Raw genomic sequence first — 21,390 nt, forward strand, 5'->3', positions numbered from 1 at the left:
TGATCTGCATCCTCCATCAACGACAGCCGGTAATGTCTCCTAAGAAGTGTGTTGTGGGATGTAAGAATGGACATACTCGTCTTCACTGACATCAGAGCCACTGAAAACGCAGCGGATGGATTTTATTTATGAAGAAAAGGCACCACTTAAACTTCCTAAATACGAGATTCATTTTCTGACTGACTGTTTAGTGAACGAGGGTCAAAGTTAATCCTAGAGTGTGGATCGTTGGCTACAGTTCGCGATCCAACGTCACCTCCAGAAAAAGTAAGTGTATTTTATGATTTTTGAGCAAATAGTCATTTCAATCGATGTCAGCAAGTTCAACAACAAATGCGTCTAAAGCTATTTATTGTCGTCGTCATAGGATGTCTCAACAAACAACGTCAGACAGTTTTATGTCACGTAGGCATTTTTTGCAGCATTTACAAATGTAAATAAATTAAGGTCTGCTCTATCTCCATAGACAGTAGGCTATATAAACGTCTATCTCCCTCCCCTTAAGAAATAAATAAAAAATTCGTTTGTACTTCACAGTAGTGTGTGTGTGTGTAGTTTAAAAAAATTGCGCGAACGTTATCACAGTTCGTGTGTGTGTGTGTGTGTGTGTGTGTGTGTGTGTGTGTGTGTTGCACATCCATAATGGCAAAAGGGACGCGATTAAAACTTTGTAAGTACAGAAATGTATCAAATAACCATTCCGATACGTTTAGTCCATTCTCATTCGTGTTTATTCTGTGCCGGAGTCTCTTCATCATCTAGGTCCAGCAGCAGGGCGGGGATATGCAGCTCATTTACATTTAAAGTGGTACACACAAAACAGCTCTTTTTAAAACAGGCCCCAAAAATGACATTTTCAAATGGTTATAATAAATTAACTGTGGCGTATTTTGTGCTGAAACTTCACAAATGCATTCTGGGGACACCCAAGACCAATATTACATCTTCTAAAAAGGGGCATAATAGGTGCCCTTTAAGTTTAATACTTAGGGAGCAGTAATTACACATTAAAAACAACGGTCTGGTGGATCTAACCCTGTGTTTTACATCTAGTTTCTGTGCCCATCACAAAAACCTCCACTGTAATGTCTACGCCAAGAAGCTTTCACAAAGATTATGCCTTAAAACTGTGTAATACAGAGCAACACTCCAACGAAACTAAGTCACACACTTTTAGACCAAACATGCGTTTCCATTAATAAACGGCACTTTACTTCTATGAAAAGTGTTTGAGTCACAGTTCATCACAGCTGTGATTCAATTGACAAAAAGCAACTTTAGTAAAAATCAAAAAAGCAAATGTTTAAGTCTGAGAGATTTCTTCGGCATCTGTGATTGTGCTAAAAGCTGCACTGAAACAAAGTCTCAAAAACATCCAATGCACTTAGAAATCTGTGAAAATCTGTGCTTGTGAGACTCTCTCGGGAGAGAAGAGGTTCTTGTCTAGAAACTCGACAGCTTTCCTCAAAAAGATACGACAAAAGCGCTGTGATAAAGAGTGCTAAGAGCAAAGACGAAACACTGAAGTGACTGAGGCGGGTCAACAAAGACAAGTCAACAACATAAAAAGTTCAAGATAAATAGAGAAAAAAATAAGTCTACAAAGCCATGGTGTGATGTTTTGGATTTTTCCCATTTATAACGTCTTTAAGCCACCATTTCGTTAGCCTGGAAATCCAGACCCAAATCTGAAAGATTAATGGTCTGGCATTGAGTAATGAAAATCTCCCAACTCGAGGGGCGTCACCAAGCATGCATTTGAAAATCTCACTGCACACAATTGGATAACACTACGACCAATCACAACAAGCCCCATTTGCTTAGCTACCAGCGGAGCTAACTGGTAGATTAGACTCTTGCCGTATCCGGTCGGCAAAACAGCAAAAACGCCCTTCTTGCAAAGGAACGATTCGAGCGCCGTCTTCTGTTCCTCTTTTAGATAAAAAGCCAAGTCTAACTCGTTCATTGTAGCGGCCAAGGCCGTTTCAAACAACTGGTGTTCATCCATAGCCATCTTGCAATGTTTACTAATGACTTCGACATCGCAGCGCTGTCGTCATCTCGCCTCTGGCCCGCCTATATCAGATAACCCGATGTGATTGGTGCAGCTCGGCTACTAGGGCATATTTAATGAGCATCATTACTCATTGCCAGAGTGACTCGCTGAGCAAATTCATATTGTGCTCTCGCGAGAACTCGCGATGATTGAACTTCGTAATGATTGTATGTACTTAAAAATGCAGACTTTCTGACATACAAAATGTTCTGAATCAAACTCATTAAGTGTTCTCTCATTAAACCTGATGATAAGAGTACTTATTAACATTTTGACATGATTACTGATCATAAAGAAGATATTTTTATTTTATGATTATTTTTTAATTATTAACAACATTGCTTTATTATTATTTGTATTCAATTTTATTGTTGTTGTTGCTTTTTGTACTTAACCTGGAAAAACAAACTAACAAATAGCTGTAAATGTCAATGAAGTGGTACACCATGGATGTGTTCTTTCTGATTGGATCAGTGAGAACCAAAGCATGTTTTCTTACCTTCTGATTGGCTCGGTGTGGACCATTGCCGCGTCCGTCATAACCTTCATCCAGGACTCCATATCTTTGGCTGTGTCGGTGCTGAAATAGTATGTGCGCATGTTTGGATGCGTCGCCTAGTTGTGAGAAACCAACAGAGCAACCTGGAGAAAAAAAAGAGCAGACAATGAATATCAATAAACAACTGCCTTGTGTCCTATATGATGTCAGTGGCACAAAATGCAATAATGCTGGAGCAGTCTTTCTGAAGTGAGCAGATCTTCGTCAGGAGGGTTTGAGTTGACAGACCCGCATCGTTCAGAGCCTCTCAGGAGTGTGTCTGACTGCTCCACTCTGACAGCTTTTGTCTGGATACTCCAACTCGTCTTTCACAACAGTTTATAGACGCTTAAACGAACAAAGCGTTGAGCACTTTGGAATAGTTAACAATGTAACGATCACCAGCTAGAGCTGCCCTTGTGAGCCACCAGAGGGCAGTCCACATCAGACTATCATATTCACTCACTAACTACATTTCCCATAACTCACTGCCCGGACTCATCATCACTTATCACTGATCACATTCACCTGTACCTCATTCACTGATTGCATTCACCTGTCTCATCATCCTGTTAGTCTGTCTATATATACCTTGTTCATTCATTCACTCACCGCGAAGTCTTGTTAAGTGTTACACTGCATTTCTGAGCGTTTCCCTGGTTTTCTTGTTTCTTGGTTTTTTTGATATCTTGCCCTGGTCCCTGGATTACTCTCTTGCCTCTGGTCCCTGGATTACTCTCTTGCCTCTGGTCCCTGCTTGTTTTGTTTGTTTTGTTTGTTTCTTTGTTTTGACTACCTGCCTGTGTATGACCCTAGCCTGTACTTTGGATTACGCCTCTGGATTGCCCCAGCCAATAAAGCTGCATTTGGATCTCCTACTTTGTGTCTCTGAGCAGTACGTGACAGAAGACTTCGCCACACAAAGATCCAGCAGCCATGCCAACCATGGACACAGGTGCACAAATCCTGCGTCTCCGTCAGGGGAATCGTTCGATTGAGAGGTATGTCGAGGAGTTTATTGAACTGGCACATCTTACCTCAATGACCACAGAGTGCCTAAAGATATTTTTTCGTGGAGGACTATCTGAACCGCTCAGTTCATTCATGCCCTGGCATGATCCTCATGGGACTTTAGAGCAGTATATCAACCTGGCCCTTTTGTTGAGTGGCTCATCGTTTACTGTGGGCGGGGTAGAGGAAGAGCTCCGTGAACCCACAGTATCTCCTGAGCCAAAGCTTCACGTCACGTCTGCCGAGCCAGAGCTTCACGTCACGTCTGCCGAGCCAGAGCTTCACGTCACGTCTGCCGAGCCAGAGCTTCACGTCACGTCTGCCGAGACAGAGCTTCACGCCAGTCCAGCCGAGCCCGCACTTCACACCAGATCTGCCGAAGCCAAGGCAGTATGCGTCATGCCCGCCGCCCCTGAGACAGCAAGCGACATGCCCGCCAAGCTAGAGTCTTCACCGCTGGTTCCGTCCAGCTCAGAGCCCTCTTCGCCGCTGGTCCTGCCCAGCTCAGAGCCCTCTTCACCGCTGGTCCCGTCCAGCTCAGAGCCCTCTTCACCGCTGGTCCCGTCCAGCTCAGAGCCCTCTTCACCGCTGGTCCCGTCCAGCTCAGAGCCCTCTTCACCGCTGGTCCCGTCCAGCTCAGAGCCCTCTTCACCGCTGGTCCCGTCCAGCTCAGAGCCCTCTTCACCGCTGGTTCCGTCCAGCACAGAGCCCTCTTCACCGCTGGTTCCGTCCAGCACAGAGCCCTCTTCATCGCTGGTCCTGTCCAGCTCAAAGTCCTCTTCGCCGCTGGTCCTATCCAGCTCAAAGCCCTCGCTCACGCTGGTCCCGTCAAGCTCAGAGCGCGCTGATCCTGATCCAGAGACTGAGCTTCACGTCACTTCTGCCGATCCAGAGACTGAGCTTCACGTCACTTCTGCCGATCCAGAGACTGAGCTTCACGTCACGTCAGCCGATCCAGAGACTGAGCTTCACGTCACGTCCGCCCGTCAAGAGTCTCGTCCCGCCGAGACTGAATCTGATCCGGATACTGAGCCTGAATCTGTTCCTCTTCCTCTTTCTACGCCTGTGTCTTCGGACAAGATGGCCGAATCCTCGCCTGTGTCTTCGGACAAGATGGCCGACTCTACGCCTGTGTCTTCGGACAAGATGGCCGACTCCACGCCGGTGTCTTCGGACAAGATGGCCGACTCCACGCCTGTGTCTTCGGACAAGATGGCCGACTCCACGCCTGTGTCTTCGGACAAGATGGCCGACTCCACGCCTGTGTCTTCGGACAAGATGGTCGACTCCACGCCGGTGTCTGTTCCTGAGCCGGAGCCGGTGTCTGTTCCTGAGCCGGAGCCGGTGTCTGTTCCTGAGCCGGAGCCGGTGTCTGTTCCTGAGCCGGAGCCGGTGTCTGTTCCTGAGCCGGAGCCGGTGTCTGTTCCTGAGCCGGAGCCGGTGTCTGTTCCTGAGCCGGAGCCGGTGTCTGTTCCTGAGCCGGAGCCGGTGTCTGTTCCTGAGCCGGAGCCGGTGTCTGTTCCTGAGCCGGAGCCAGTGTCTGTTCCTGAGCCGGTGCCTGTGTCTGTTCCTGTTCCTGAGCCAGTGTCTGTTCCAGTCCCTGAGCCGATGTCTGTTCCTGTGCCCTGGCCGCCCGAGGGGTCGTCTCCGCCCTGGCCGCCCGAGGGGTCGTCTCCGCCCTTGCCGCCCGATGGACGGTCGTCTCCGCCCTGGCCGCCCGATGGACGGTCGTCTCCGCCCTGGCCGCCCGATGGACGGTCGTCTCCGCCCTGGCCGCCCGATGGAGGGTCGTCTCCGCCCTGGCCGCCCGATGGACTGCCTGCTCCGTCCTGGCCTCCCGTATTACCACAGTCTCAAGGTCCTCTTCCGCTCCATGGACCTGGCCCTCCATCCCGCCCCCGGATCCGCCTCCGGGCCACCTCCCACCTGGACAGTTGGAGCGTCTGGAAGCCGCTCTTTGGGGAGGGGCTATGTAACGATCACCAGCTAGAGCTGCCCTTGTGAGCCACCAGAGGGCAGTCCACATCAGACTATCATATTCACTCACTAACTACATTTCCCATAACTCACTGCCCGGACTCATCATCACTTATCACTGATCACATTCACCTGTACCTCATTCACTGATTGCATTCACCTGTCTCATCATCCTGTTAGTCTGTCTATATATACCTTGTTCATTCATTCACTCACCGCGAAGTCTTGTTAAGTGTTACACTGCATTTCTGAGCGTTTCCCTGGTTTTCTTGTTTCTTGGTTTTTTTGATATCTTGCCCTGGTCCCTGGATTACTCTCTTGCCTCTGGTCCCTGGATTACTCTCTTGCCTCTGGTCCCTGCTTGTTTTGTTTGTTTTGTTTGTTTCTTTGTTTTGACTACCTGCCTGTGTATGACCCTAGCCTGTACTTTGGATTACGCCTCTGGATTGCCCCAGCCAATAAAGCTGCATTTGGATCTCCTACTTTGTGTCTCTGAGCAGTACGTAACAAACAAGAACTAGTGAGACCCTAGTAGTGAGACGCCTAAATCGTCCTCCTAAAGCAGACAAAAATTACATTTCATGCACTCTTAAAAATAAAGGTTCTTTATTGGCATCAATGGTTCTATGAAGAACCTTTAACATCTATGGAATCTTTCCATTCCAAAAAAGGTTCTTTAGAGTGGAAAAATGTTTTTTTAAATGTTCTTAAAACAAAACAAAAATAAAAGCACTTTTGGAACTATTTTTAAGAGTGCATCCAATAATTTATCTGGAAAATCTTTGATAATATCACTTATGTTTAGAGATACACTGATGTCTTGGCCGCCGATATTTATAGCGATATCGGCTATAGCATTAAAAAAGGCCAAAGAAACCAATATTATTAATTAACTGCATGAAGGCAAAGGGTTGTATAATTTTAGTGGGGGAAAAGCAGTCAATCTTTCTCAAAATTCATACTTGTGTATGTATATATAAAGCAACAGTACTGGAATTATTTGTTAATGAGTTCATTAAAGAAATATGTAATGTTCTATTATAATAAGTCAAATATGAGTTAGTATTTGATCGCAAAAATAACCTCTGAAGATTGTCTTATAATGGATCCAATCCATGATCATCCTGGTATTTAATGTGCACTTTTTCTTTTTGAAATTTTCAGTGTGAAAAGACTATTAGCACTATTTATACTACAAAAAGGCATAGAATAGTGCATACGTATGCAAATTGGGAGGCACCTAAGATAGTCTAGATAATGAACAGATTTAGGCGTTCCTGGTTAATGCGGTGAGGTTTGTTAATGTGTCATTGTGCGGACTCAATACTCACCGTATTAGCAAAGCTCCATCCGTTAAACATGTTGACGCTCGAGTTCATGAAGCCTCACAGAGAACAAGCCGCACCATTGTGAGAGAGAGAGAATAAGAGAGAGTCGACATGAAAATATCTGCACTAATCGGCAAATGACTCCACTGAGAATAAAACTCAGGTGTTTCATCTTTTCTTCACCGGTCCATCACATTAACATATAAAATATGGCCATGTTCGAAGGATTCTGAATATGTCTCTGACCTTGAAGGCGTATTTCCTGCTTATGTGGTCGTCCACGGACAGCATGGAAATGTGGAAGCTGGGCAGGAGGATACTTCCCAAGATTCCTTCTTCTTTCTCATCTGAAGACACAAAGAGTGAGACGTAGTGAACATTAGCATATATTAGACGTCAGCCAGGGAACAGCTGAAGCCCTGACTGAGTGTTTATTTCGGCAGGGGTGTTGGTAAACAGACAGTCTAGCGGGGCTGATGGGAAAACTGCAGGGCTGTGTGCATTCGAGCATGTCAATGAGGTTGCGATTGTTCTCGACTGTGAACTCTATCGTTTTGATTGCAGGCTGCAACGAATCTGTCAAGAGTTGCTTGCCGACGGAGTCAATTCAGAGTGGCAGATGTGTTAACAATTACTGTTATCGTAATAATGCAGAAAACAGCACGTTCCCATCACCAGCTTCCAAAAGCGAAAGACTTTTCACACCCATTATGCCCTTTATTATTTCCAACCATCACATGAAACTTGCAAAACTCATCATTTTATCATCTGTAAGGTCACTTAAAGAAGTAACAGCTTGCATAAAGTCGGATATAATTTCAGATCAACTGCAATTGTTAATGATATTGCTGTTATACAACTGTTCAATAAGCCAGAAGTTAATACTGAGCAACTTACAACCAACTAAGTTGTTGAAATTAATACTTTAATTACTTGAAAATGAAAATACTTCCAAATACTTCCAAAAAGTCAAAAGAAAAACTACCATAGCACATCTCCATGAATGCGTTTCAACGAGTGAATCGGTGTGTTTGAATGAATCTGCTGAATGAATGATTCAATGAATCACTCAAAAGACACTTGTTTCGTTCCTGAATGAATCGAATTGGTTGAGTGAGGAATTCAATGATTGACTCTAAAATTCAATTTGTTTCCAAATGAATTTGTGTTTTTTAAGGAATCGATTGAGTAAATGATTAACTCACAAACTCATAAAGACAGTCACAATTTATGTATACTATATTAACTGTTGCATAATTAGCGTTAGGCAGATGTTTGAATCCCTAACCCGAAATATGGGCAATTTAATGATGCTTCACCACCATGTGTTGCTATCGTCTTTTAAAAGTTATATGGAGCAAGTTTTTGCATCCATAAGTGTGTTCTGGAAACATCCCACACGCTGTGAGTGGCTCAGATCGTGAGGCGGTGTTCAGAACTCCTGTGTGTTGTTGTTGCTGAAGGAAACCCGCCGGCGGCTCACAGCAGACACCGCGCTGAAACACTGACAGCAGCGAGACGAACAAACAAACACAAACCAACACAGAGAGATTCTCAATTCTCTTGTCAAGATCAGACTCAGCGTGGCAGCTTCAGGGAAACCACATACTGATACAAAAAAAAAAAAAAAAAAAAAAAATCAAAGCCTAGAGTAAGTTCAGAGCCGGATATTAGAAATACACAGCTCTAACAATTCTGCTCAAAATCTCATCCAACGCATAATTCCACAAACAATTCCACAGATTTTATTACAGAAATTGAACCACAGTCATTAGGAGTTGAAGAGAACAATTCTGGTTCCTTAAAGGAATAGTTCACCCAAAAAAAGAAAGTTCTATCATTGTTTACTCACCGTCAAGTCTATACATGCATGAAGCTCTTTCTTCTGTTGAGCATAAATGAAGATATTATTTTTTGAAAGAAGTCTCTTTTGTTTACCAAGGCTGCATTTATTTGATTAAAAAGATTCAGTAAAAACAGGGAAATATTGCAAATTAACATAACTGGTTTTTTTAAAAAATGTGAATAGAATAGAATTCTCAGTGAAAATAAAAGTAAACAAAAATCTGTAGACTCCATGTGTGATTAGAGGTATCAAACAGTAGAGCGTTGGCGCTTGCAACGCCAAGGTCATGGGTTCGATTCCCAGGGAATGCAAGAATTGATAAGAATGTAAATGTGTACCTTGAAATGCAATGTAAGTCGCTTTGGATAAATGCATCTGCCGAATGCATAAATGTAAATGTAAACAAACCAAAACCAGTGAACTAGTGCATCATGACTGTGTGCAGTACCAGCTAGTACAGACAGGGGGCGTTGAAACTCCTCTGTGATCAGGGCATTCAGTACTTCATCAATGACATCCACACCGGTCTTCTTGAGCAACATTTAATCTGACCCTCCGATACAGACTCACAGAAAGACGGATGATACGTACAGACTGAGAGCGCTCTGTGCAGTCTGAGCACGTCTGTTGCGTAGTTCGAATACTCCTCTGTCTTCTCTGTCAGCCAATAAACAGCCTCGACCCTCATGGGCCCGGCCATGAAAGAGCGATCTGATTGCACTGTCGGACTGGCTAATTGCACAATTTATGGAGATCTAGGAGCGCGTCCTCAGGAGACTTCAGCATGCAGCAGAACCCGTCCAATGAGACACATTTGGACTAAATCTGTTTTGCCTCCCTTCCTTTCTCGCTGAATATGAGTGTTTATTAAAGAGAATACTTGACTATAAACTCTCGAACTGAATAATTAGTAAACCGAAATCATCACATGGAATCAGATTCATTAAATTGCAAATCATTTCCCTGTTACTGCTCATATAAAGTTCTGGTTACACTAAGCATAAGCAACCTCTAATTCAGCATTATTGCCATGTTAACAGTGCTATGATTTGAAAAATATACCACGTAAAACTCATAGATAGCAATGCAAGTGTGCCACTTGATCATATAGTGGCATAAGTCAACAGAAACTGCTCTGAGATGAATGTTCGAGCATTAATCCTAGCTCACAAACAACATAAACGAAGACGCTGGACTCACCTCTGTAGTAGAAGAGGCACATGTCACACAGCACGAACCATCTCTTCTTCCACATCTTCATCCCGGTACTGTCCTGCAAAAGTCCAGAAGCAGCACGACAACTGTCAATCAAACCAGCCAACCAATCACAGTGCATCATGGAGAGCCCTGCACATTCCAATGCTTGCTTATTTTCCTCACACAGCACCAAATATCTCTCATTTTGTTGAGTTAAATTGCTGCGGTTCTCCAGAGCACAAACTCATCTCTTTTTTAAGGCGACTCGTTTTATTTGAGGCATGAATCACATTCATATTCCTCCCTCGTGTTTTACTGTTTGTTGTGTTAATGTTTGCACCGTGTAAGCATGTAAATTTTAATTTCGACAACAAAGCCCGACGATTTTGCTTGTGCTGCGGGAGCAGCTTTGATGGAGTAGTTCGGGGAAGGGGAGAGACCACCTCTGAAGTCGTGTTTTTCGTGGAAACACACTGCTTTCAAAGGAACGCTGGCGCAGCGATCACACACACAAAGACAACATGAAGTTACTGATGCGGCCGTAGCGCTTTATGTGTTCATTTCACTCTGCCTTTTATGTGAAGCGCTTTTGAAAAATATGATGCAAAAGCACAAATGTGCCTTGGGAGCCGTGCATGTAATGCATAAAAACAGGCAGATGAAGCTCCGATTGAAACTTATGATGGATAAGCTTTTAAGTGCAGTCAAATCTCAGAAAACATGACCATCAGCAACAAAATAACTCAAAAAAGTTCAACTGAGAACATTTACCTCGCTATGCACTTGTTTGTACATGTACTCTGGAAGTACATTAGTGTAACGTGGTAATGCATATCATTACCATAATGCAAAACAACATTATACTTATATAAATATAATTACATTTAATAAAATATATTTTTGACTGATACTTTTTTTTTAATGAGTATGCAAATAATGTTATAATGCAAAAATTATTTCTATGATGCTATATATTATTTCCTGTTTAGGCACATAAGAGTCCCATGGAAATGCATATCATTACCGTAATGCAAAACAGATTTTATAAAATCAAATCAAAAATAAAATAAAATGAAATAAAATAAAACGGGATAATTTATACTTTTTAGTTTTTTGCATTACAGTAATGAGACTGAATGTACATAAATGTCATGAAAACAATGTGATAATGCAAAAAACATGTTGATTTTTCCACGAGATTCTCCCATGCGCATGTAAGATGTCACACACCTGTTTGTAAAGCCAGCCGTTTTTCACCACCGGAGCGTTGGGGTTCCTCCTGATGGAGTTGGACCTCTTCCCAAAGTTGTGGACTTTCTTTGAGGACCTGGATGGCTGCAAACAGCGCAAGAGGAGATTATTCTGAGAAATGACACTTCCGAGGACTCGAGCTTGCCTGTATACATTATTCAGTGATTGAGTTGTGAATAATTACAACTTACTAGTGAAGTCGTTTAGTGGAGCTGAGAAAACGAGTGCAAGGCATGCATTATGAATCGACGGCACTTACAAACCCTTAGAAAGTTAAAAAGTGTCTTAACAGAAGCCAAAACACATGGGCAATAACAATCTGTGGAAGAGGCAAGTTTATCTGTCATTCATCTCACTCTGATGAGACACAATCATACAAACCAGCAAGTCGCTGATCTCTGGACTTCGATTGTTCATTATGATAATAAATCATAAGTCTCATTTCATCATCTTAGCATCTCCCGAGTCAAACTAACATTTCTTCCTGACAAACAAACTACTATAATCATGCCTTTTGAAATGTATGCGTTTATGTATTTGTATGCATGCACTGTATACATATTCATTTATTTATTTGAGAAATAATCCAAACCACATCCATTCATGAATTGTTTATCTTGTTTGGGTGTTTTTATGTGATAAAGAGTTTAGGGATATGGTAAGTTGTCTGAAAGACTAGTTGAGTAGTATTTTGAAAGACTTGAATATTGAGGTTTAGGAACATCTCTAAGGCAGAGTTTCCATCCATATATTTTTATGCATTAAAAATGCAGGATGGAAAAACAAGATGCGAATCAAATTTACTGAATGCGCTTAAAATATCTGCAATGCTCACTTGAGATGGATATCTAACTAGTTGCCCATGCATTTTTATGATACTCTATATCAACTCAAGCAACGACAATGAAGCAAATGTCCAGTAATGAGGACAATAATTGGTCTAGATGCTATTGATGCATGATGGGACAGTCCAATCTGTCACGCTGGAACTAGGCCAATGTCAGTGAGTTAGTGTGTGTGTGGCTCACTCTGGTTGTGGGACTGCTGGGATGTGTGGTGTAGTCTGAGCCACCCGTGTAGTTCGACGCTTCGCTCATGGTGCTGGTTGGACGTTCTTTCTTCTCGGCCTCTGGTGCTTTGGTCGCTGGTCTGGAAGAGGAGGAGGAGAAAGAAGGAGGGGAAGAAACGAGGAGGAACATCAAAAATTAATCTTCTTTGCACATAATTCAGACCTGTAGGAATATTCTGGGTTGTTTATTTGATCTACTGCATGCTGTCTATTACCACAGACAATTATTTATTCAAATGCCTTCACAGCAAAGTAACTCACAACGGAAGCAAATGAGAAATGCAATATCAACTCTATATAAAATAATGTGGAATAAGTCTCACCTTCTGAACAAAAAGAGTTATTTGCCAACTGGTAAAGTCATTGCATCACTGCTTAGATGCGCTTTATGTCATGATTTAAGCATTTAGGCCTCATTTACACTGCAGGTCTTGATGCCCAATTCTGATTTGTTGCCTATATCTGATTTTTTTGACTGTCCGTTTACACGTTCTTTCAAGTGTGACCCATATCCGATATGTGTTTACACTTGCCATACTATCTGAAACATCGTGCATGCTTAAAGGGTTAAATTTTGCATCTTGCACAGATGGACGAACGCAAAATATGATTGATGCTAGCTCTACGATATATGCGAAGTTCGCCAAACATCACCATGATTTTGAGGTGGAGGAGGATGAAAAGTGCCATCATTGCAGCCAGTTGCTTCAGTTATTGTGTGCGAGAGAGATTTCAGGACTGGTGGGAACATATTGTGGCGGGCTTTAACTAGGAGCAGTGGGTCCGAAATTTTAGGATGAGCAAGCCAACCTTTGATATGTTGTGTCAACGTTTGTCTACATTCCTCTCCATGACGACAACATTTCGTCAGGCCATCCGACCCGTTGCAGAAGCGCGTCGGGGTTTCTCTCGTCATTAAACCACGGAGACGTTGCCTAATGCCTCAGAAAATCCGATCTGCCTGTTTACATGACAGTCGCATTGCCACATATGCGATTTATATCTGATTTATTTCCACATATGAATGAGGCCTGAAACCGATCTCGAAATATCCGAATGCATGCGTTTTTTTCCTGTTTACACGGTCATAGAACACATCCGATCTGTGTCACATACTGTATGAGCAAAAAATCTGAATTGGGTCACATTTCACTGACAGTGTAAACGAGGCCTTAGGAACACAATTTATGAGTCTTTTGTAGTCAGATTTCATATATGAAATTTAATTCCGCTTTGGAGAATTTGATGTTTCCCTATCTTTTTTAAACTTAATGCATATGACATTTCCAAATGCCTACTATGCGTTCATTAGAACCATTTCACTGCAGATGCATTTACCAATTCATTTTCACCCACTAAGGAAGATTGTTTGTGGCAATCGAGAGCATGCACCTGACATCAGGTTTAAAATAACCAGGAAAACTGGGTGAATGCCGAGCGACTGCTGTGCAGATGAGTGAGGAAAGATCTTGAGCTTCTTCTGCGAAACACTCAAGGAGTTTGGGCTGTAAACTGCGGTTTTAATAAGTCAGAGCACTTCGGCATTGAGACAGAAAGAGAAAGACAGAGAGGAAAGGGAAAAATCGAGGAGACCGGCCCCATGCATCAAAGCAATTACTCACTCCACGTCTCCGCTGATCTACTCCCACACAATTGACATCCTTAAATGGCCTGCCAGCTCCGGGTCTGACATACCGCATCCACACTTTATGACCTAGTCAAGCTGAAGGGCAAAAGCAAACCGAAGGCCAGGAAAATCAAGGTTTGAAACCGAACGTCACGCCAGGACAGACCACAGCCTTATTTAACGAAAGTGAAGAAAAAACACAATAAATATGGGCATAAACCCTTGAAATCCCATGACACACGGATGCTGAATCGGGAGCCGGATCGGAGAGGCATTGTCCCGTAGGGTTGGCCTATATTCTGACGCTACGGTAGAGCGACGACGTCTCGGGATAGCGCTGCTATCTGGAGCAAGGGAGAGGAGAGGACACCAGGGTAAAAAATAAAGCTGTCTGGCTTCTGGGTCAACTCGCAAAAAAAGAAAACACTTTCTTTTCACAAAATGGCTGAATATTAGCTCAGATTAAACAGATAAATCGAGTCTCCCACATGCACTGCATCAGGAGGTTAAATATTGTTATGCCCTTATTATAACTGCATGTAAAAAAAAAATGACTTAGACAGAAAAAAATAAAGTTATACAGGTTTTTTGTCTGAACTATTTCTTTACCTCAGATCATTTGCATGGGTGCCTGCCTTTTGACACAAGCATCTGATTTTGTGTTGGAAACAAACACAAAGAGACACATTGTGAGATGCAGTCATGCACACACCAGCACCACAGAGAGAGATGAAAAAGTACAAAACACACTACACTGCTATCCTGGGTCACACAGACCCGAGTACGACCTTCCGGGCCACTGATCTCAAATTAAATTGAGCATTCAACACGGCTATTAGCGTTCATTAATTAATCTCTTCTGAAATAATGAGCTTTAGCGTGCGCTCGGTGGCCATCGCTCACTTGACATCTGACGGCGTCTTCAGAGGAAGAGTGGCAGCGAGTGTGAAATTAGCCCGATGTCACCCGGCTAAACCGCGCTGAATCCAGAGATAATTGACGGAGGAGTTCGGATGGGTTTGTGGGATGGACGGGCACCGGCACCGACTGGAGGTCATCAGCTAAATTGAGTGAGTCATGCTAGCCTTAAAAACCCAGCATTTCTCTCTCACAGCCTTCAATCCGTGCTTTTCCTTCACGGCAGCATCATTAGAGGAGGTTAAACTCGACAGCCTCGAGGAACATTAAAGGGCTCATCGGATGCAAAATTCCCTTTTATATGGTGTTTGCATATAAATGTGTCTGCCGTGTGTGGACACAACCACCATACAATTAAAAAAATCTATTTTTTTAATCCTCAAAAAGTCTAAACACTCTCAATAATCAAGCCGTTTGGATTTTCAGAGCACTATAATGTCATAATTAGAGGTGGGCATAGATTAATTTTTTTAATCTAGATTAATCTAGATTAATTTTGAAATTAATCTAGATTAATCTAGATTAAAATGGCTCATTTGAATTCTGCCGAAGGCATTCAGAGTATGTGTGCTACCCAAATAATGACTATAAAAGTAAGTCTTTGAGAACGGGTTTCTCAAGCCAGGTGGCGCATTAGACCAGGGGCTCATCTCCTGTTTCCAAAATGCATCACAAACTGCTTGAGAAAGCTGTTCTACTCATAGACTGTAAAAGGTTACTACTGTACTGTTACCGTCCGTAGGCAACATTAGGTAGGCCTATGTTATTATCAACTACTATAGGCTATCAATTAGGGATGGGCGATATGGCCTAAAATCCATATTGTGATATACATTGCAGCCTCTTGCGATAACGATATTATAATAAAACCATTTCAGAACAGGTTACACAGACCCTGCTAAACAACTGCTAAATGTTTTTTTGTTTTTTTTGAAAGGGTGTATGTAGTTTTGAGAACATATATTGTGCAAAACTGTAAGTATACAACATAATTTTGCAGATAAATAAAATTTAAGTACACTAGCTGCAGAGACTTAAGTAGGTCTAATGTTTATTATGGCTTGGAGCTTATGAAACCCCAAATTTAAAATTAGAATATTGTCTAACTGATGTATTTTCAGTTAAAAAGAAACACAACAACGATTCTTAAAATCGGGCGCTTTTAATAAAAAGAGATTATGTGCTACACCACTCACTAAGATATATTGGGAATAATACACGCGCGCTGGTATTCGGTGATATGTTTCGTTTTGAATTTGAGGTGGTAGAACGGATTAGTCGTGTGTTAACTTACCGACCTGTTACACCACACAGTCTACATCGGACGGCTTGAATACAAACCAAGTCCAAATAATGGATGTTGCACGGATCTTTTACACCAGCTTTCACTTTCAGCCGTGTTTACTTAAGATGACGACGAATATGATGCGTTGCAGCCGGGTGTTCCTCGCGGCCGCGGGTAGATTGCGTCATCATAGCTTGTGTAGCTTGAGCCAGCTCCCAACGCTCCCAACCCAATTTGGAGAATAGATTAACGGCGATATTTTTTTTATCGCGCGATAAGAGTCTCGCGTTAACGCAGCGCGTTAACGCCGATAACGGCCCACCACTAGTCATAATGCTCATGCTCCGCCCACGAGCGCTGACAGACTGTCCCGTATTAGCATATTCACGCCCTCAGCCAATCGACACCCACCATGGAGTGAGCAGTTGCTCATTATCATTTAAAGAGACATGCACCGAAACGGGTCACTGTGAACACAGCTGTTTTTGAGGAGGTTGTTTTACACAAACATTGAGGAATTTTAATCAAAGTATATTACAAACTTTACACGAACAACCTACAGAATCATACCAACTTGTGGAAAATGGGCATCCGATGACCCCTTTAAGAAAATATCACAAAACTGGTCTTATTGGATTCATTTCACAATGTTAGACCTTGAAAAAAATTTTTTTTTGAAGTCATCCAGTGTTGAAGTCATCCAGAAATTATGCTCACAAAAACATTTGGGCGGGACATGATTTTATCCATCAGGAATTGATTGGAAACAGAAGATTAGATGGGGGAAAAAATGTCTATATATGGTCATTCAAGGGGATTGGTTGAAAAATGAGAAGGATTTGTGATGTCATACAGAAATGAAAGTAGTTTCAGAGGGGGAACAAAGTAATATACTTTATTATTATTATTAAGAAAAACATTTTTCTACATAACAATGTGAATAATTTAAAATAAGACCAGGAACATCTGATAAAAATAGAATAATTAATTTAGATTTCATGACTTTAAATGACTAAATCTAAACCTTATCTCTAAATACTACAGTATATTAAGATATTATATATCAATAATGTTAATCTATAATATATAGTAACAGTAATATAGTAATAGTAACTATATTACTATATATACAGTATAGTAACAGTAAATATATTGATACTATCATTGATACTTTTTATTTTTGTTTTCAGTTTCGTTTTAATTTGAGTTAAAGTTCCATTACTTTCGTTGTGCAAAATGTGTTTTTATTATGAATAATATTTACACACTTTTTCAGGGGGGGATTTTTTAATTTCATCACACGTTTTAGTGTTCGTTAAATCTTCGTTAATAATATCATATAAAAACCCGCTTTAAAGGCCTCAATTGCTGTCCTACTTTGCCTCCCAGATGTTACCAAAAAAAAAAAACAGACAGGTAAAGCAGAATTCAGGGTTTTTTTGGGCATCTTGGCTCTGGAAATCAATGTCAGAATGAGGAAAGCGGGCCTCTAGGACACATTCAGCTAAATTTTCCCCATCTTGGATGCTTTCAGGACAACATTATCTCACTGTCCCAGTTAAACGCTTGACATTTCAGAGCTATTTCCAATGGTGTGTTTTGTTCTGAAAGTGGAGTCACTTACTGACAAAATCTAGCAGAATGGCATCGTTCTCAATCTAACGGGAGGCCACCGGGGGCGCGTGTACGTCAAGCCCCGTGACGGCGCGTGTTAAGCTGTGACTCGTGACAAATGAGTGTTTCATCTCCGTCCAGCGCTTGACGGGACTGTTTACAGACTGAGAGTGCTCCGTCTCGTCGAGATGCGTGGGATTACGGGACCCCTGCCGAAGCGGCGGAGGACAACATAATTCATTTCTGACTGAGAGCGACCGCCCGCCCCCCACAAGGAGATGTTTCATGTTTCATATGCAACGTGGGTAAGACAAATCGGACGGCACACATAAATCTTGCATATCTCCACATTAGTGATGCATAGCAGAATATCAGGCAATTCAGTTCAAATACTTGCCTTGGGTTAGTGTTTGAGCAGAATTAATGAGACAGAATGGCAAAACAACCAGAGATGAATGGAGGCTCTGCGGCTCAAAAGAAGCAGATGAGGTTTAAGAGAACAGATGACAAAAAAAGGGCTTCCCTGCAAAGCATTACCTGTTTAAAACAGGATGGACAAGTTTCCCACAATTCAGGCTAGAAAACAGAAAAAAAGGAAAGAAGATGAACCGAAAGCGTAATCATTTTGGGTTTGAAACAACTCAGAAGCAAATTATAGTTCACCAGAAACTTAATGAAAGGAAGATTCATGGAAAATCCAGATAAAACCAGATTCAGACTCTGGTTTTATGTGGTTTCTGCTGTAGGTGGTCATTAACTGATCCAAGTTGGTAAAAATAGATGAGCAACTTGACCACCTTCAGCTGAAATGACTTGGATTTTCCTAATGTTAGAGAACAAAAAACAAACAAAAAGAGAAATAATAAAAAGAGAAAAAGGAGTGAAGGTTGTGGAATAAATTATAATGGAGCAGAAATGCTAGCCTCAAGATAGCGGACTCTCCCTAATGACAATAATTATTTACTGTTTAATTACACAGAGTTTCCCCCTAAAACCCATGGTCACCTCACGGGCCCGATTCATCTCAGCTGGACTTCTGTTGCTGAAGGCGTCTCAATCTGTCAAGCATCACCCTTCAGATAAACTAGCCTTGTAAACCTGCAATCACCCGCAGGGGAACATGCTAATGCATGCAGGTAATTAAGGGTGTTTCTCTACCATCATGTTTATTAAAACACTGATATTCAAATATCAGATTTTAAAATGACTTCATTTATTCTTACTAATACAGACTTGCTTACAAAAATACAAAATCCATTATAAAAATGCAAATATTTTTTTTTACATGAAATATGATTGTAAAATGAATGAAAATTATATTCAATTATATATATATAAAAAAAATCATTTCAAAATGTATTGTGTGAAAGTTATTTATTTATTTTCCAAAAATTGTCATTTCTAACCAACTTGTAATAATTGTTTAAATTATGCAAAAAGTGTGTAAATATTATTCAATATTTTGTGTATTTAGCAAAAAAAAAAAAAATAATAAAAATAAACAAACATTTTATACAAAAAGTGTTTCAAATGTAATTTCCATCACATAAATGCTATTAAACATACTACATAATTTGACATGTCATGGAAATTACATTTTGGTGAAAAGGTTTTTTGTTTTTTTGTTTTTTTTTAAAGAACTCAGAATACACTGTTGGACTAATATTAAATATTCAATAAAGTATTTTGTAATAAAGTATTTTTCAAACAAATTTGATTAAAAATCACTGTACTACCAATTAAATCTTAAAATCTATAATATATATTTTATAAACTGGGCATTTTAGGAAGAAAAAAATGTATTTACATACATATATAACAAAGTAGGCATAAAAATAGTTAAAGAAACACCCAAATATGACTGCATGGTTAATTGTTTGAGTAATCGAGGGCGTCTGAAGCTTTACTCAGAGTGTTTCCGGCACAGCGAGTGCTATTGTGGCACACACCAGCCTCATATATCAACAGACTGCCACAATAATGAGGAAATATGAGGATGTGACTGCGCAAATTAATGAGGTTCCACCGTGACGATGAGAAACAAGGGCACTTCAGGCCGAACACCACAGTTGTGTAGTCGCCGTGTAGTGAAAGTGACTGCGTCTCGCTGTCGGAGCAAGGGCTGTGTGACTCACGTTTAGGGGGAGAGGAAACCAAGAGAAAGGGGTCGTGGGCTTCTGTAAGCCTGTTATCATGAAGGCAACATTTATATTGAATATTCCCTAGCGGATAAATCAAGTGTTGATCTATTTATCTGTCAAAAACTCTCATGTTAGTCTTTATGGACACAATAATGCCAATATTTGGGATTATTAGGGATTATATAAGGGATTTTGTGCAAATTAAAGACGAGTAAGACATGTCGTGGGGAAACTGGCGTTCTCAGACCGTCTCCTGCTGTTGATTTGCACGGGGCAGACGCATCAATCTCCTCGACTGACGATACTCTGGAAAAGTTTATTGGCCGGCTGATTAAGACAAATCAATGGCCTTAAAAAACCCAGTCTGAAACGTGAAGGGAATGGCTTGAGGAGCTGAATGTCCAAAAATTCAACTTCACAAAAAATTAAAGTGCCCCTATTATGCTATTTTAAAGGTGTCTAATTTTGTTTTGGAGTCTCCTACAGCAGGTTTACATGCATTCAATGTCAAAAAACACTTTCATTTTCTCATAACATATTGCAGCATCACCTAATTTCTCACAGTGTCTGAAACGCTTCAATCAAGGATTCAGTCTCTATAAACCCCGCCTTTCTGAGAGTTTCCTCTGCTCTGATTGGTCAGATGGCCCAGTCTGTTGTGATTGGTCTACTCTGCCCTGATTGGTCAGATGACCCAGTCTGTTGTGATTGGTCTACTCTGCCCTGATTGGTCAGATGACCCAGTGCGTTGTGATTGGTCTACTCTGCTCTGATTGGTCAGATGACCCAGTCCATTGTGATTGGTATACTCTTCCCTGATTGGTCAGATGAGTCAGTCCGTTGTGATTTGTCTACTCTGCTCTGATTGGTCAGATGAGTCAGTCTGTTGTGATTGGTCTACTCTGCCCTGATTGGTCAGATGACCCAGTCTGTTGTGATTGGTTTACTCTGCCCTGATTGGTCAGATGACCTAGTCCATTGTGATTGGTATACTCTTCCCTGATTGGTCAGATGTGTCAGTCCGTTGTGATTGGTCTACAACATGTGATTGAAATGCTCATTAGCATACCTTTCTTTCTACTGTTTTTTTTTTTTTTTTTTTTTTTTACACTTTTTTTTTTTTTTTTTTGCAAAATCGGCAACCACCTTCTCTCAAAATCTTGTTGCAAGCGACAAACCAATCAACAAAACCACAGCTCCTGATCTCTACGGTATTTTGCAGTAAACGCAAAGCAAGAGTGAAGACTTGCGTGAGCATCATATCCTGATCTCTGCTCTGAGATTTCACAAACGCACGCACACCTTAAAGTGCGACTTTCTCACGTTGTCGAAAACCGCTCCGAGCAAAAATAAGTGTAAATCTCATTAGCATAGACTAAAAAAGCAAGATTGAGGTGATAATTGAAACAGGTAGAACAAGGATCCTGCAATCAGCAAACGTGGATCTGAAACGAGCACTAACTTCTCTCATTAACTTCTATAGTTCACTCTGCTCTGAAAAACACTAAAAACAAGACAAGAAACAGCTTACT

General features: G+C 41.4%; 1 protein-coding gene across 23 annotated transcripts in view; it reads right to left on the reverse strand.

Annotated features, from left to right (window-relative positions):
* The window catches only part of plekha5 (pleckstrin homology domain containing, family A member 5), a 157,919-nt gene that overhangs the window by 36,445 nt on the left and 100,084 nt on the right, over positions 1–21,390 (reverse strand). For 13 of the 23 annotated variants that reach the window (XM_079870075.1, XM_079870074.1, XM_079870057.1 and 10 more), the window contains exons 5-10: positions 18,255–18,293; positions 12,233–12,353; positions 11,184–11,288; positions 9,957–10,029; positions 7,157–7,257; positions 2,556–2,671 (exon numbers count right to left, since the gene is read on the reverse strand). In XM_079870075.1, coding sequence (XP_079726201.1) covers positions 2,556–2,671; positions 7,157–7,257; positions 9,957–10,029; positions 11,184–11,288; positions 12,233–12,353; positions 18,255–18,293 — 555 coding nt within the window. The remainder of the gene's footprint in view (positions 1–2,555; positions 2,672–7,156; positions 7,258–9,956; positions 10,030–11,183; positions 11,289–12,232; positions 12,354–18,254; positions 18,294–21,390) is intronic. The other 10 variants (XM_079870077.1, XM_079870076.1, XM_079870073.1 and 7 more) reach the window with 1 other exon arrangement.

Source organism: Squalius cephalus (assembly GCF_949319135.1).
Source record: "Squalius cephalus genome assembly, chromosome: 4".
Classification (NCBI taxonomy): Eukaryota; Metazoa; Chordata; class Actinopteri; order Cypriniformes; family Leuciscidae; genus Squalius; species Squalius cephalus.